Here is a 16,581-nt window from a genome sequence, read left to right as displayed (position 1 = left end):
CAGCAGAGTAGCATAGCGCAAGGGCAGACGTCTTCACTGTATCTGGTTGTGATCCCCAGGTTGTGCCAGTCAGCTTTCGTATGATACTGTTTCTAGCGCTCACTTTTTGCTTGATGTTCAGGCAGTGCTTCTTGTAGGTCAGAGCACGGTCCAGAGTGACTCCCAGGGATTTGGGTGCGCTGCAATGCTCCAGTGGGATTCCTTCCCAGGTGATCCTCAGAGCTCGGGATACTAAAGTGGCTAAAGTGCTGAGAGATAAAGTGGCATGAAACTGCATTAATTCAACAAGTGTAGATGCACCCACACTTAAGTACGGTACTGGGAGGACTGCAACTCCCAAAATCTGAAAGTTCCTTATATGTTGTATTGTAGTCTGGAAGAAAGAAAGCAAATGCAAACAGAGTCGTGGGGAAAGTGATGTAGGAAAAGTAGGACTACAACTCCCAGCATTGCTGACCAGCCTGAGCAATGCCGGTTGGGAGATCTGGGAGTTGTAGTCCATACATTCACACTTTCTCCTAGTCTGGATGTATCCAATACTTATTGTTGTTCTGGTTCAAGAGGAGGTTGTTTACATTCATTTAAATTTATGTAATTGCAGGTCGCTCTGGCCGCCGGCTGCAAGGAAATCAAATTCGTGACGGTGGAATGGAACCAAGGAGCGAAGGACTTCTATGACCGGATGGGCGCCCACGATACTACAGAGTCCATGCAATGGCACTGCATGGAGCTGGGCTGGGACAGCTTGCAAAGGCTGGCTGGGAATTAATGGCCTATGAGGGATGATGGGACCTGCAGTCCAAAAGGGAACTACAACTCCTAGAATCCCACGCTGGGTGACAGCAAGCCACCACTTGAACTGCCATGGCTCCATGCTGTGGGATCCTGGGTGTTGTAGTTTGCAAAGGCTGGCTGGGAATTAATGGCCTATGAGGGATGATGGGATCTGCAGTCCAAAAGGGAACTACAACTCCTAGAATCCCACGCTGGGTGACAGCAAGCCACCACTTGAACTGCCATGGCTCCATGCTGTGGGATCCTGGGTGTTGTAGTTTGCAAAGGCTGGTTGGGAATTAATGGCCTATGAGGGATGGTGGGATCTGCAGTCCAAAAGGGAACTACAACTCCTAGAATCCCACGCTGGGTGACAGCAAGCCACCACTTGAACTGCCATGGCTCCATGCTGTGGGATCCTGGGTGTTGTAGTTTGCAAAGGCTGGTTGGGAATTAATGGCCTATGAGGGATGATGGGATCTGCAGTCCAAAAGGGAACTACAACTCCTAGAATCCCACGCTGGGTGACAACAATCCACTACTTGAACTGCCGTGGCTCCATGCTATGGGATCCTGGGTGTTGTAGTTTGCCAGAGGTCTTGAGGGTTGGTGCCTGTACAAACTATAACTCCCAAGATCCGATGGCATTGAATCATGGTGGTTAAAGTGGTGTCAAACTGCGTTAACTCTATACTGTGTAGAACAGATGTGCCTTAGAGCCCCATCTAGTGGCTGCTTTTATACATTGTATATTTTTCTATTATATTCTTTTGCTAAAATGTGAATTGTTTTGATACTGCAACTGATTTAATCCCATTTTTTACCACTTACCTTAGGTATGTTTTTAATTGTGGGATTTGTGGGATTAACAGAACTCAAAAACCAGTGGGCCAATTGATACCAAGTTTGGACAGCATACACCTAACAACCCAATGTATGTCCTTCACTCCAAAAAAAATTGATTTTGTCATTTGGGAGTTGTAGTTGCTGGGATTTATAGTTTACCTACAATCAAAGAACATTCTGAACTCCACCAACGATAGAATTGAACGAAATGTGGCACACAGGACTTCCATGCCCAATAGAAAACACTAGAAGGGTTTGGTGGGCATTGACCTTGAGTTTGGGAGTTGTAGTTCACCTACATCCAGAGAGCACTGTGGACTCAAACAATGATGGATCTGGACCAAACTTGGCACAAATATTCCATATGCCCAAATATGAACACCGATGGAGTTTAAGGGAAATAGACCTTGACTTTTGGGATTTGTGGTTACTGGGATTTATAGTTCACCTACAATCAAAGAGCATTCTGAACCCCACAAACGATAGAATTGGAGCAAACTTCCCACACAGAACCCCTATGACCAATAGAAAATACCTAAGGCCATCCAGTCCAACACCCTTCACCGCGGCAAGGAAACGTAAAACAAAATATCCTGGTGTCCCCTGGGCAACGTCCTTGCAGACAGCCAATTCTCTCACACCAGAAGTGACTTGCAGTTTCTCAAGTTGCTCCTGACACGACAAAAAAATAAATCAAACTTGGCATGCATACCTGATATGCCCACATTTGAATACTGGTGGAACATTAGAGGTCCTGTAGTCTGACCCCCTGCTATATATTGGCATTTGGGACTTGTGTGGTCTGTCAAAAGGATCCAAATAGATTTTTATTTATCGTGTCATCAGCAAACATACCATTGTATTACAATTCTAACAGAGCAAAACAAACACACAGATTAAAAAGAAAAGAAAAAAACACAGATTTTGCAAATTTGGTAGTTGGTTAAATGTCCTTTGAGCAGTATCTGGCCACTTGGAGTGCCTCTGGTGTTGCCGCAAGAAGGTCCTCCATTGTGCATGTGGCAGGGCTCAGGTTGCATTGCAGCAGGTGGTCAGTGGTTTGCTCTTCTCTACACTCGCATGTCGTGGATTCCACTTTGTAGTCCCATTTCTTAAGATTGGCATCTTGTGGTGCCAGAGCGCAGTCTGTTCAGCGCCTTCCAAGTCACCCAGTCTTCTGAGTGCCCAGGGGGGAGTCTCTCATCTGGTATCACCCATGGATTTGAGGTGCTGGATTTGGGCCTGCCACTTTTGGACTCTCGCTTGCTGAGGTGTTCCAGCAAGTGTCTCTGTAGATCTTCGAAAACTATTTCTTGATTTAAGTTGTTGACGTACTGACTGATACCCAAACAAGGGATGAGCTGGAGATGTCTCTGCCTTGGTCCTTTCACTATTGGCTGCTTCTTCCCGGCGGATGTCAGGTGGTGCAATACCGGCTAAGCAGTGTAATTTCTCCAGTGGTGTAGGGCGCAGGCACCCCGTGATAATGCGGCATGTCTCATTAAGAGCCACATCTACTGTTTTAGTGTGGTGAGATGTGTTCCACACTGGGCATGCGTACTCAGCAGCAGAGTAGCATAGCGCAAGGGCAGATGTCTTCACTGTATCTGATCCAAATAGATGATGCACCCTTGTAAAAATGGTCAAGGACTTGATTACTTCAAACACAGCAGGGCTTTTGTCTTATCATCAGAGCTGATGTTTCTCATTAACTGAGCTCCACATTGCCTTCCCACCCTCAGTGTAGCCTTCAGGGCCAAAAAGTGGTACGTTTCGTACCTCCCACGGCATTCTGTCGATAAGAATGACGGTCAGGAGGCGAGATGTCGGAGCTGCCGCTGAGCAAGTGGGTGCGAGCGGCCTTCCAGTTTCATATCCCGGGGGGCCAAGTCCATTGCCTATTATTATTATTATTATTATTATTATTAACTTTATTTGTACCCCGCTAGCATCTCCCGAAGGACTCGATGCGGCTTACAAAGGCCAAGGCCCTCAATACACAACATAACAATACAAAAGCTAAAGCAAATTAAAAACAATTAAAGCAATATTAAACAACAACACAACAAACAATAAACAATACACCAAAACACAATAAAACTGGGCCAGGCCAGAGTGATGGGTACAGAATTAAAAGTGCTGATGTGACAGGTGATATGTAAGGATTATAGGGCAAGTGCAGTGTGCAGTGTGGGGTGATTTGAATGCAATATTCCTGCTTCTTGGCAGAATGGGGTTGGACTGGATGGCCCATGAGGTCTCTTCCAACTCGTTGATTCTATGATTCTATGTGTGCAGCAATCTCAATTCTAGTAAAGTGCTTCTGGGACTTGGCATTGGAGATTTCCTATTCTGGGAAGGCACATCGGAACAGCCAGGTCTTCAAGTTCTTTCTGAAGACTGCCAATGTAGGGGCCTGTCTAAGGTCTTTGGGGAAGGTGTTCCAGAGTCGGGGGGCCACCACAGAAAAGGCTCTGTCTCGGGTCCCCACCAAACGCGCTTGCGACGTAGGCGGGATCACGAGCAGAGCCTCTCCAGATGAACGAAGTGAACGCGTGGGTTCGTAAACGGAGATGCGGTCACGCAGGTAGGGTGGTCCCAAACCGTTTAGGGCTTTGTAGGTAAGCACCTGCACCTTGAATTGGGCTCGGAAAATAAATGGCAGCCAGTGAAGCTCCTTGAACAGAAGGGTTGACCTCTCTCTGTAAGGAGCACCGGTTAACATCCTGGCCGCTGCCCGTTGGACCAGTTGAAATTTCCGAGCCATTTTCAAGGGCAGCCCCACGTAGAGCGCATTACAGTAGTCCAATCTAGAGGTGACCAAGGCATGGACCACCCCGGCCAGATCAGCCTTTGCGAGGTACAGTCGCAGTTGGCGCACGAGTCTCAATTGTGTGAAAGCCCTCCCAGACACTGCTGACACCTGAGCCTCAAGCGTGAGCGATGAGTCCAAAAGGACTCCCAAACTGTGGACCGCTTTGCTAGATAACCTCTATGGAGCCCTCCACTTCCAGAATAGTCATAATCATAATTGTGCATTTTTCTGGCACTGTCTATTTCTGCGACTTCTGTGACTGTTCATTTGTATTTTGATTCTGTGGCCCACTTGTCGATGGATGTCCAGAATCAACAGCATCCACTGCAGCCCATTTTTATCTTGGGCAACGATCGAGCCAATATAAACTTCATTTTGGTTTGTTTCTCCATACATACTTATTTACTTACTTACTTACTTACTTAGGCAATCTCTTGTAGTCTGAGGATGATGGTCCTCCAAGTGTAGTATCCTGGCGGTGGGTCCATAGGTGACTGTGGAGCCCAATTCTTCATCTGCATGTTCTCCCACAGTGAGGGCATTGGTTTCCAGGTGGAAGGCGGTCTTGGCCGGGGTTGGCTTGATGCACCTTCCTCTTGGCACCTTTCTCTCTTTCGCCCTCCATTCGTGCCTCTTCAAATTCTGCAGCACTGCTGGTCACAGCTGACCTCCACCTGGAGCGCTCAAGGGCCAGGGCTTCCCAGTTCTCAGTGTCTATCCCACAGTTTTTAAGCCCATCTTTAAATCTCTTTTCCTGTCCTCCAACATTCCATTTTCCATTCTTGAGTTCGGAATAGAGCAACTGCTTTGGGAGACGGTGGTCGGGCATCTGGACAATTTGGCCACTCCAGTGGAGATGGTGGCTGAGGACCATGGCTTCAATGCTGGTGGTCTTTGCTTCTCCCAGGCTCTGTCTTGTCTTCCCAAGAGATTTGCAGGATTTTTCAGAGGCAACGCTGATGGAATCATTCCAGGAGTTGCATGGTCCAACAGAGTTGATGGCGGACGACCATCGCTTCAATGTTGGCGGTCTTTCCTTCCAGCACGTTGACATTTCCTCGTCTGTCTTCCCAAGAGATTTGCAGGATTTTTCAGGGGCAGCACTGATGGAATGGTTCCAGGAGTTGCATGTGACATCTGTAGACAGTCTACGTCTCGCAAGCGTATAGCAGGGTTGGGAGGACAATAGCTTTATAAACAAACACCTTGGTCTCCCTATGGATGTCCCGGTCCTCAAACACTCTCTGCTTCATTCGGAAAAATACTGCACTCACAGAGCTCAGGCGGTGTTGAATTTTACTGTCAATGTTGACTTTTTTTAGAGGTGGCTGCCAAGGTAGCGGAAATGGTCAACATTTTCTAATGCGCACAGACGACGTTGTCATCAGCATATTGGAGTTCTATAGCAGAGGTTGTTGTAACCTTGTTTCTCCATAGTGCTAATGGGTTAGGTGCTCTTAGTTCCACTCCTCAGTATTGACACTGAAATACAACACCGCCTGAGCTCTTCCGAATGCAGCAGAGAGTGTTTGAGAACCAGGACATCCATACAGATAATAAAGCCATTATCTTCCCAACCCTGCTATACGCCTGCAAAACATGGACTGTCTACAGACATCATAAGCAACTCCTGGAATGAATCCATCAATGCTGCCTCCGAAAAATCCTGCAAATCTCTTAGGAAGACAGGCAGACAAATGTCAGTGTGCTGGAAGAAGCAAAGACCACCAGCGTTGAAGCAATGCTCCTCCGCCATCAACTTTGCTGGACTGAATTCCACGTTGTCTGAATGCCTGATCACCGTCTCCCAAAGCAGTTGCTCTACTCCGAACTCAAGAATGGGAAACATAATGTTGGAGGACAGGAAAAGAGACTGAAAGATGGATTTAAGGCCAACCTTAAAAACTGAGGGATAGACACCGAGAATTGGGAAGCCCTGGCCCTTGAGCGCTCTAACTGGAGGTCAGCTGTGACCAGCAGTGCTGTAGAATTTGAAGAGACATGAATGGAGGGCAATTGATTTTGTTGTCCTTCAGAAGTTATGTTCCATCTGATGAGCATGGAGCAGTGCTTCTCAACCTTCCTAATGCCGCAACCCCTGAATACAGTTCCTCACATTGTGGTGACCCCCAACCATAACATTATTTTCATTACTACTTCATAACTGCAATTTTGCTACTGTTGTGAACCATCATGTAAATATCTGACATGCAGGAAGTATTTTCATTCGCTGGACAAAATTTGGCACAAATACCCGATACACCCAAATCTGAACACTAGTGGGGCTGGGGAGGATTGATTTTGCCATTTGGGAGTTGCAGTTGCTGGGATCAAAGAGCATTCTGAACTCCACCAATGATGGAATTGAACCAAACTTGACACAGAACTCTCATGACAAGCAGAAAATACTGGAAGGGTTTGGTGGGCATTGACCTTGTATTTGGGAGTTGTAGTTCACCTACATCCAGAGAGCACTGTGGACTCAAACAATGATGGATCTGGACCAAACTTGGCACGAATACTCAATATGCTGAAATGTGAACACTGGAGGTGTTTGAGAAAAATAGACCTTAACATTTGGGAGTTGTAGTTGCTGGGATTTATAGTTCACCTACAATGAAATAACATTCTGAACCCCACCAATGACAGAATTGGACCAAACTTCCCACACAGAACCCATGACCAACAGAAAATACTATGTTTTCTGATGGTCTTTGGTGACCCCTCTGACACCCCCTTGCGACCCCCACAGGGGGTCTATCATATCTATCATATCTATGGCTAGATGGCAATCAGTCAGGAGGGATCAGATGGTGCCTTCCTGCCTGGCAGAAGGGGGTTGGACTGGATGGCCTTTGGGGGTCCCTTCCAACTCTATGACAAGTCACCAATGAAATGCAGCCCTAGGCAAACATCATAAATCCCATCTAAGGTGATCCGAAAGCCCATCCATCAATCAACCCAAAACCCACCCATCAATTGCAGACCAGCTCCCCATTGTCCCCAATTAGGAAGAAACAGGAAATCCCATCCCTTGAGGGTCCTTCTGCCCATCAGCAACCATGGGCACCATTGTCATGTAGATAGTTAGAAGAGGAAGGTCTACCAGCCAGCGACAAAGCCAGGGTCCCCCCAATTGTATTCAAATCCCCAAGTGCCCAACCCATGCACAAAGGTGCATCAGACCTATGAGAAACTGGGTTGGAACCTGGAGCCAATTGGAGGCAAGCCCATTGTTTGGAAATACCCTGAAATAACTGGGATGCTGCCTCTGCCTTCGCATCCTTCCTTGGTCAACGAAGACCTACAACTGACCTCTCTCTGATCCTGCTCCTTTTTGGGAAACATTGGAGCCGAAAACACTTTCAGGGAAAATACGGGAACTTGATGGTAAGATGAGGATGATAATGGGGATGATGAAGACAATAATAATAATCATAATACACTCCAATGCAAAGAAATGTTTTTGTTTTTGGTGTCTTGCTTTTCAGGGCTGTCTCTGGGGTTATTTGAGGCCCTGATTCAGAAAGCTGCATTGGATAGACACCTTGGGGATTATGGTTGCTGTTGTTATTTATACCCTGATTTTTCCTCTCCACAAAGGAGACTCAAAGCAGCTTACATGAAAAGCAAGTCAATACAACTTAAGATCCAGAATATATATATGTACAAACTTTTTTTAAAAAAGTAACTGCATGCCTTCTACAGTGTAGATGTTCCTGTTGTTTTCCCCACATTTCTTCCAAGGAGGTAATTAAAACTTGGAGAGAAAAAATTCATCAGTTTTAATTTGCATCAGAGGGAGGGAAAGGTTAGGAGATGCGTGCAAAGGAAGGAGAGCCAAGGCATCACTGTCAGATTGGCCCAGCTGGGGTTCTCTCCCCATCTCCCCAGGAAGGATCAGCGGCTCATGAGCAGGGAAAAGTCTCGGGGGGGGGGGGGACTAAACTTTCCTTCCTTCCTTCTTTCCTCCCTCCCTCCCTTCTTCCCTCCCTCCCTTCCTAAATTCCTTCCTTCCATCTTTCCTCCCTTCCTTTATTTTTTCTTTCTATCCTCCCTCCCTTTCCTTTATTCCTTCCTTCCTACCTACCTTCTTTCCTCCCTCCCTTGCTTTATTCCTTCCTTCCCTCCCTTTCTTCCTTCTTCCCCCTCTTCCTTCCTTCTGTCCTCCCTCCCTCCCTTGCTTTATTCCTTCTTCCCTCCCTCACTTCCTTCTTCCCCCTCTCCCTTCCTTCCTTTATTCCTTCCTTCTTCCCCCTCTTCCTTCCTTCTGACCTCCCTCCCTCCCTTTCTTTATTTCTTCTTCCCTCCCTCCTTTCCTTCTTCCCCCTCTCCCTTCCTTCCTTTATTCCTTCTTTCCTCCCTCTCTTCCTTCATCCCTCCCTTCCTTCCTTTATTCCTTCCTTCTTTCCTCCCTATCTTCATTCATTCATTCATCCCTCCCTTTCTTCCTTTCTTCCTTCCTTTCAGCCTTCTTTCCTCCCTTCCTCTCTCCCTCCCTCCTTTCCTCACTTCCTTCCTTTATTCCTTCTTTCCTCACTTCCTTTATTCCTTCCTTCCTTCTTCCATCCCTCACTTCCTTTATTCCTTCCTTCCTTCTTCCATCCCTCTCTTCCTTTATTCCTTCCTTACTTCTTTCCCCCTCCCTCCGTTCCTTCTTTCCTCAATCTCTCCCTTTATTTCTTTCCTTCTTCCCCCCTCCCTTCCTTTATTCCTCCCTTCATTTATTCCTTCCTTCTTCCCTTCTCCCTCTATTCCTTCCTTCTTCCCTCCCTCCCTCCCTTTATTCCTTCCTTTCTTCTTTCCTTCCTTCTTCCCTCCCTTCCTTTGTTTCCTTCCTTCTTCTCTTCCTTCCTTCCTTCCTTCCTTCCTTCCTTCCTTCCTTCCTTCCTTCCTTCCTTCCTTCCTTCCTTCCTTCCTTCCTTCTTCCCTTTCTTCTTTCATCCCTCCCTTCCTTCCCTAGCTAAATCCATCCCTGAAACCAGCTCTGCCTTCACCCTGAAATACTATTTATAGCTGTGAACAGGCATGTAGCGGGGGGCTGAAGCCCCTCAAGCCCCCCCCCCCCCCCCAAATCTCATGCTGGTCCATGAGAAGGCCTTACTGGTCCATTATTTCAACTGTTCTGTTTATTCCTATCATGATCTGATCACCATACTCAATATATCCCATATGCATGGGGGTATTGGGGTAATGATACAAAAGGTTTGCTAGGGTAGACCTTCTTTCACTCAGACTCAGCCCCCCCCCCCCCCCGAAACTCAGCCCCCCAACCCCCCCTGAAAAAAATTCACACCCCCCCCCCCGAATCGAAATCCTGGCTACAGGCCTAGCTGTGAACTATAACTCCCATGGTTCCATCCCTGCCAGATGGAGTGGGGTGCATCTCTGTCCTGTACAATAAATGCAGTTTGAGATCACTTTGACTGCTATGGCTCCCTTCCTTCCTTCCTTCCTTCCTTTCCCCCTCCTTCCTCCTTTTCTCTCCTTTTCTCTCCTTTTCCTCTCTTCTTTCTACCTCCATTCCTCCCTCCCTTCCTGTCTTCCTCCTTCCTTTTCTTTTTCTGTATTCCTTCTTCCCTTTCTTTCTTTTCCCTTTCTTACTTTTATCCCTCCTTCCTTTCTCCCTGCTTCGCTTTTTCCTTCCCTCCCTTTCTTCCTTTTCTCCTTTTGTCCCTCTTAGCTTCTTTCTCTTTTCCCTCCCCCTCTTTTCTTTCTGCCTTCATCTCTCCTTTCCTTCCTATCTTCATCTTTCCTTCAGTTCCTTCTCCCCTCCCTCTCTTTCTGTCCTTCCTTTCTCCCTCCCTCTCTTCTTCCCCCTTCCCTTTCTTTCTTTCTTTCTTTCTTTCTTTCTTTCTTTCTTTCATCCTTCCCTCCCTCTTTCATTCCCTCTTTCCCCTCCCTTTCTGCCTCCATCCCTCCCTGTCTTCTTCCTTCCTTCTCCCTTCCTTCCTTCCTTTCCTCCCTTCTTCCTCCCTCCTTCCCTCCCCCCTCCATTTCTTTCTTCCTTTTCTTCTTCCCTCCCTATATTTTCCCTCCCTCTCATCTTTTCTTTCTGCCTCCATACCAACCTTCTTTCTTATTGCCTTCATCCTTCCCTTCCTTTCTCTCCCTCCCATCCCCTTTATTTTTCTTCTTCCCCTTCTTCCTTTTCTGTCTCCTTCCTTCCTTTCTCCCTCTTCCTCCTTCCTTCCTTCTGCAGGCGGCACCAATGGACTGCATGTTGCTCACACAAAATACCTTCGCCTGCTCTATATTGGGTGGAATTACAGGCAGGAAACACCAAAATACCTGGAGGGCCCAAGTTGGCCCATGCATGCTCTAAACTAGCCTAACCTATTTGAATAGGATCAGGGCAGAAGGATAAGAAGGTCATGATTCTTAACCAGAAGTGCACAGCTGTTCTTGGAATAAGCTGATTGTCCTGGTCAAGAGTTATAATGCAGGGCATGCTTTTGTGGGGACTTTTGAAATGTCCCAGCTTCTTTCCAAACCTTCCTCCTCTGTCCTCAGCTTCTTTAGTTTTGCTGCAATCACAAGTTGAACGTGAAAATGATATTTGTGCTGGTAGGAGAGAATCGAGGCTGCAGAACTGAGGTTCAACTCCTTTTATTTGGTCCTATATTTATCTGCACCTGATTGCAACTGCAGTGTGCAGTAAGTGAACTCAGACACAGTTCATAATCACTGCAAATTGGTGCAAAAAGTGTGCAGTAAGTGAACTCAGACCCAGTTCATAATCACTGCAAATTGGTGCAAAAAGTGTGCGGTTAGTGAACTCAGACACAGTTCATAAACACTTCAAATTGGTGCAAAAAGTGTGCAGTAAGTGAACCCAGACCCAGTTCATAATTCTTGCAAATAGGTGCAAAAAGTATGCAGTTAGTGAACTCAGACCCAGTTCATAATCACTGCAAATTGGTGCAAAAAGTGTGCAGTAAGTGAACTCAGACCCAGTTCATAATTCCTGAAAATTGGTGCAAAAAGTGTGCAGTAAGTGAACTCAGACCCAGTTCATAATCACTGCAAATTGGTGCAAAAAGTGTGTGGTTAGTGAACTCAGATCCAGTTCATAATCACTGCAAATTGGTGCAAAAAGTGTGCAGTAAGTGAACTCAGACCCAGTTCATAATTCTTGCAAATTGGTGTAAAAGGTGTGCTGTTAGTGAACTCAGACCCAGTTCATAATCACTGCAAATTGGTGCAAAAAATGTGCAGTTAATGAACTCAGACCCAGTTCGTAATCACTGCAAATTGGTGCAAAGAATGTGCAGTTAATGAACTCAGACCCAGTTCGTAATCACTGCAAATTGGTGCAAAAAGTGTGCTGTTAGTGAACTCAGACCCAGTTCATAATCACTGCAAATTGGTGCAAAAATGTGCAGTTAATGAACTCAGACCCAGTTCATAATTCCTGCAAATTGGTGCAAAAGGTGTGCAGTTAATGAACTCAGACCCAGTTCACAGTTCCTACAAATTGGTGCAAAAAGTATGCAGTTAGTGAACTCAGACACAGTTCATAAACACTTCAAATTGGTGCAAAAAGTGTCCAGTAAGTGAACTCGGTCCCAGTTCATAATCACTGCAAATTGGTACAAAAAGTGTGTGGTTAGTGAACTCCAACTCCATCTACACTGACCATTCAATGCAGTTTGGAAGCTAGCTTCAAACCGTGGCAACCAGACCACAAACTCCCACAAAACAGTACAAAAGGAAGTCCTTAATGTTCATCCGTAATCTCATCACCACCCAGGATACAAAACAGTTCTAGAATTAATTGCATAGTGAAATTGGTTTGGAACTGCATTAAGTGGTCAGTGTAGATGTGCAGAGGGAGAAAGAGGGCACATTTTTCATGCCTCACAGCCAGCCATTTCCTGTGTATGTTTTCTTTCCTATGAATGCTTTGTGTGGTGAAAGCAGATAAGGGAAGTATGCAACTCTGAGAACTGCCTGAAACTGCTTTCGGTGCACAAAGGAAACCAGATGTCTTCTCGGAGCATGCGTAGTTGTGGCTGCAAAACCTACTTTCTGTTTGTTGTTTGCTGAAAAGTGCAAGAGTTTTCTGGCCTTGGGCATTCCCCCAGGCTGCGCAGCCCTTGGGATCTAAAGACACTCTCCGTATGTGTTTCTTTTCTGAGCAGATCCAGAGCTTCTTTATCAGCGCAAAGTGGATATTTGAGTCGTGCTAACCATTTGGATCCATCAAGACTCGGACTTGCATTCACCTGGGTGACCCCAACTTCACAAGCGAGGTCAGTGTCTGCTACGAAACTCTGCTCCAAACAACATGGGCCAGGCCAACAGCATCCCATCGGGGAGCCCCTTGGACACCATGTGCCACTTGTGGGATGTGGGGCTGTTGCAGAGGCACCCAGACCTGCGTCGGAAAAAGATGATCAAGTTGTGCACCAAGACGTGGCCCGGATACAACACAGCAATCGCAAACCCAGAGGAGTACTGGAGCCCATGGGGATCCTTCAAACCTGGGCCTCTTCAGAGGATCCGGTGCCAACTGCAAAAGCATCACATCGAACAGCTGGATTACTTGGCTTTGTGGGAAGCATACAGTGAGAAAAAGGCTGCCCGTGAACAGGATGTTTCGGAGGCAAAGAAGATCCATAAGGAAGATGCTCCAGTTTTGGGTGTCAACAAAAAGCCGAAAACTCGCCGTGCGCCACCACCTCCACCTCCTGTTGCATTGCCACATCCATCGCCAGCTCCCACTACGGTGCAAACATCTCCAGCACCTGTTGTATTGCCACCACCATCATCAGCTTCCAATGTGGTGCCACCATCTCTGTATCCTGTTGCATCACTACGTCAATTGAGAGCTTCCAATGCCATACAACCATCTCCAGCTCCTGTTGCATTGCCACATCCATCACCAGCTCCCAGTGCGGTGCAAACATCTCCGGCTCCTGTTGTATTGCCACCACCACCATCAACTTCCAATGTGGTACCACCATCTCTGTATCCTGTTGCATCACTACGTCAATTGCAAGCTTCCAATGCCATACAACCATCTCCAGCTCCTGTTGCGTTGCCTCATCCATCACAGGCTCCCAATGTGGTGCCACCATCTCCAGCTCCTGTTGCATTGCCACCACCATCATCAACTTCCAATGTGGTGCCACCATCTCCATATCCTGTTGCATCACCATGTCCATTGCAAGCTTCCAATGCCATACAACCATCTCCAGCTCCTGTTGCGTTGCCACCACCATCATCAACTTCCAATGTGGTACCACCATTTCCAGCTCCTGTTGCATTGCCACCACCATCATCAACTTCCAATGTGGTGCCACCATCTCCGTATCCTGTTGTATCACCACATCCATTGCAAGCTTCTAATGCCATACAACCATCTCCAGCTCCTGTTGTGTTGCCTCATCCATCACAGGCTCCCAATGTGGTGCCACCATCTCCAGCTCCTGTTGCATTGCCACCACCATCATCAACTTCCAATGTGGTGCCACCATCTCCGTATCCTGTTGCATCACCATGTCCATTGCAAGCTTCCAATGCCATACAACCATCTCCAGCTCCTGTTGCGTTGCCACATCCATCGCCAGCTCCCAGTGCGGTGCAAACATCTCCAGCTCCTGTTGTATTGCCACCACCATCATCAGCTTCCAACGTGGTGCCACCATCTCCAGCTCCTGTTGCATTGACACCACCATCATCAACTTCCAATGTGGTGCCACCATCTCCGTATCCTGTTGAATCACCACGTCCATTGCAAGCTTCTAATGCCATACAACCATCTCCAGCTCCTGTTGCATTGCCTCATCCATCACAGGTTCCCATTGTGGTGTCACCTACACCAGCTTCCATGGGGCCAGCGGAGAAGTTGGCTCCTCCAAGTCCTCTCCAAAACGAGACCAGCACTTCCAACACCTCATTGCAGGACTTGGAGACACGTCAGCAACCCTTGGACAGTACCCAAAAGGCCTTGGAGAAGCCAGAGCCCCCCACAGGACCCTCTCAAATCTGGTTGCAATGGGACTTGGAAGAGTGCAAGAAATTGGCTGGAACTTTCGAGACCGATCCAATCTCGTTCATCCGCTTACTGGAAAGGATGTTCTCCACTTACAACATGAGTTACGAACGTTGCGAGGAGCTGTTGATCAGGATGTTGACCGAAAAGGAGCTTGATTGCCTCTGGGAAAAAGAGCGCACTTGCTACGATGGAGGGTCGTGGAGAGAAGGAAAGAAGCAGGCAAGAGAAGGCCTTCCGAGAGAAGCGTACAGGGTCAGGCTGGTGATGGACCGAAACCAGTTGTTGTCGCATTTGAGGAAGATGGCTAAGGAGCGACAGTGGGCCAAGTTCATGGCTTGCAGGGCAAAGCAGAACGAGTCTCCCCAACAATTCTGGAGCCGGTTCCTTCAAGTGGCAAAATTGGCTTGTTTGGACCCAGACAATCCTTTTGACCAGGCTGTATTGAGATTCCACTTCATCTTTCAATCCCATAATTTCATCCAGGACTATTTCGAAGATCATTATCCCGGGTGGTGTTCATACAGCACCGAGAAGGTGCTGGAGTTGGCCCAATCCATTTGGGAGGAGGAGAAGGAGAAGGAGAAGGAGGAAGAGGAGGAGAAAGAGTTCGAGAAGATGGCCAAGATGATCAAGGTGGCACTCCAAGAAACATATGGAAACGGAGGCGGTCAAGGTGGTTGGGGAGGGAGGAGAGGAGGAGGACGGTGGAGAAATAAGGCTTGTTACCTGTGCGGGAAGATGGGCCACATCATGCGAGATTGCTACTGGAACACGGGGACGAGGTGGTAGTCTTCCCATTTCAGCACAAGGTTCTGAAAAGGGGAGGAGTTGAGAGGGACCCCAAAGGCTATCCAGCCCAGCCCACCCCACCCCACAATATAGATCGTAGACTCATGGAACTGGGAGATACCTCGTTGGCCATTCAAGAAGACACAACCCAATCCCTCCCAACAGGTGGCCATCCAACCTGTAGAGAAGGAGACTTCCCTGGGTTCCCGGGCAGCATAGTCCATAGTTTCACCGTCAAGTTCTTATAATGTTCCTTTCCCTGGAATTTCAATTCATGTCTCCATTGTGTTCTAGACTCTAAAAGGACTAGGGCAGTGTTTCTCAACTTGTGGGTCCCCAGATGTTTTGGCCTTTGACTCCCAGAAATCCTAACAGCTGGTAAACTGGCTGGGATTTCTGGGAGCTGTAGGCCAAAACACTTGGGGACCCACCGCTTGAGAAACACTGCCCTAGGATGTTTTCTCAATGAATTTGCATTGTGATGGTCTTCTCTTCCTGAACCCCTGAGCATGAAGGCCATTTAAATCTCTCATGGGTTTGGCTGATGTTCTTAATGCATTGGGATTTCTCCACTGTGGGCAAATATTTCCCTCTCCTTTCAGATGTGTGTATATGTGCTTTCAGCTTGTGAACATATGGAGACCTTATAGCAGGTATGGGCAAACCCACGCCCGGAGGCCAGATGTGGCCCCTTGGGCTCTTTTCTCAGGCCCTCCTCTCTCTCACCATCCAATCCTTCCTTCTCTCCTTCCTTCCTTTCTTCCTCCCTCCCTCCCTTCCCTTCCTCTTTCTCCCTCCCACCGTCTTTCCTTTCCATCCTTTCATCCTTCCTTCTCTCTTCCCTCTCTCCTTCTCTATCTCCCTTTTTCTCCTTCCTTCATTCCCTTTTGTTTTTCCTTGCTTCTCTTTCCTCCTCCCTTCCCTCCTTCCCTCTTTCTCCCTCCCTCCATTCCCTTCCACCCTCTCGTTCTTCCTTCCATTTCTCTTTCCTTCTTCATTCCCTTCTTTCCTCCCTCCCTCCCTCCCTTCCTCTTTCTCCCTCCCACCTTCTTTCCTTTCCATCCTTTCGTCCTTCCTTCCTTCCCTCTTCCCTCTCTCCTTCTCTATCTCCCTCTTTCTCCTTCTTTCCTTCCCTTTTGTTTTCTTTGCTTCTCTTTCCTCCTTCCTTCCCTTCCTTACCTCCCTCCCTCTTTCTCCCTCCCTCCATTCCCTTCCATCCTCTCGTTCTTCCTTCCTTTTCTCCTTCATTCTTCATTTCCTTCCTTCCATCCTTCTCTTCCTCCCTTTGTTCCTTCCTCCTCTATTTCCTTTCCTTTCTTTCATCCTTCCCTTCCACATTTTCATCCTTCCTTCC

The 16,581-nt window shown here is 47.4% G+C and overlaps 2 protein-coding genes across 3 annotated transcripts in view; both read left to right on the top strand.

Moving 5' to 3' along the window:
- Positions 1-1,277, top strand: part of LOC132779174 (thialysine N-epsilon-acetyltransferase-like) — a 44,802-nt gene extending 43,525 nt beyond the window's left edge. For both annotated transcript variants that reach the window (XM_067469701.1, XM_067469702.1), the window contains exon 6: positions 602-1,277. In XM_067469701.1, the coding sequence (XP_067325802.1) occupies positions 602-769 (168 nt within the window). In that variant the 3' untranslated portion in view covers positions 770-1,277. The remainder of the gene's footprint in view (positions 1-601) is intronic.
- An 11,149-nt stretch (positions 1,278-12,426) lies between these two features.
- Positions 12,427-16,250, top strand: LOC132777520 (protein FAM186A-like). The gene has a single exon (XM_060779853.2). The coding sequence runs from the start codon at positions 12,726-12,728 to the stop codon at positions 15,225-15,227; it is 2,502 nt and encodes an 833-aa protein (XP_060635836.2). The 5' UTR covers positions 12,427-12,725; the 3' UTR covers positions 15,228-16,250.
- The last annotated feature ends 331 nt before the right edge of the window (positions 16,251-16,581 follow it).

Source organism: Anolis sagrei, chromosome 6 (genome assembly GCF_037176765.1).
Source record: "Anolis sagrei isolate rAnoSag1 chromosome 6, rAnoSag1.mat, whole genome shotgun sequence".
In the NCBI taxonomy this organism is placed as follows: domain Eukaryota; kingdom Metazoa; phylum Chordata; class Lepidosauria; order Squamata; family Dactyloidae; genus Anolis; species Anolis sagrei.
Note: the sequence above shows the minus strand (reverse complement) of the source record. Positions and strands in the feature narration are given on the sequence as shown.

Coding starts and splice junctions, on each gene's coding strand:
- LOC132777520 (XM_060779853.2), top strand. CDS start 12,726: ATGGGCCAGGCCAACAGCATCCCATCGGGGAGCCCCTTGGACACCATG.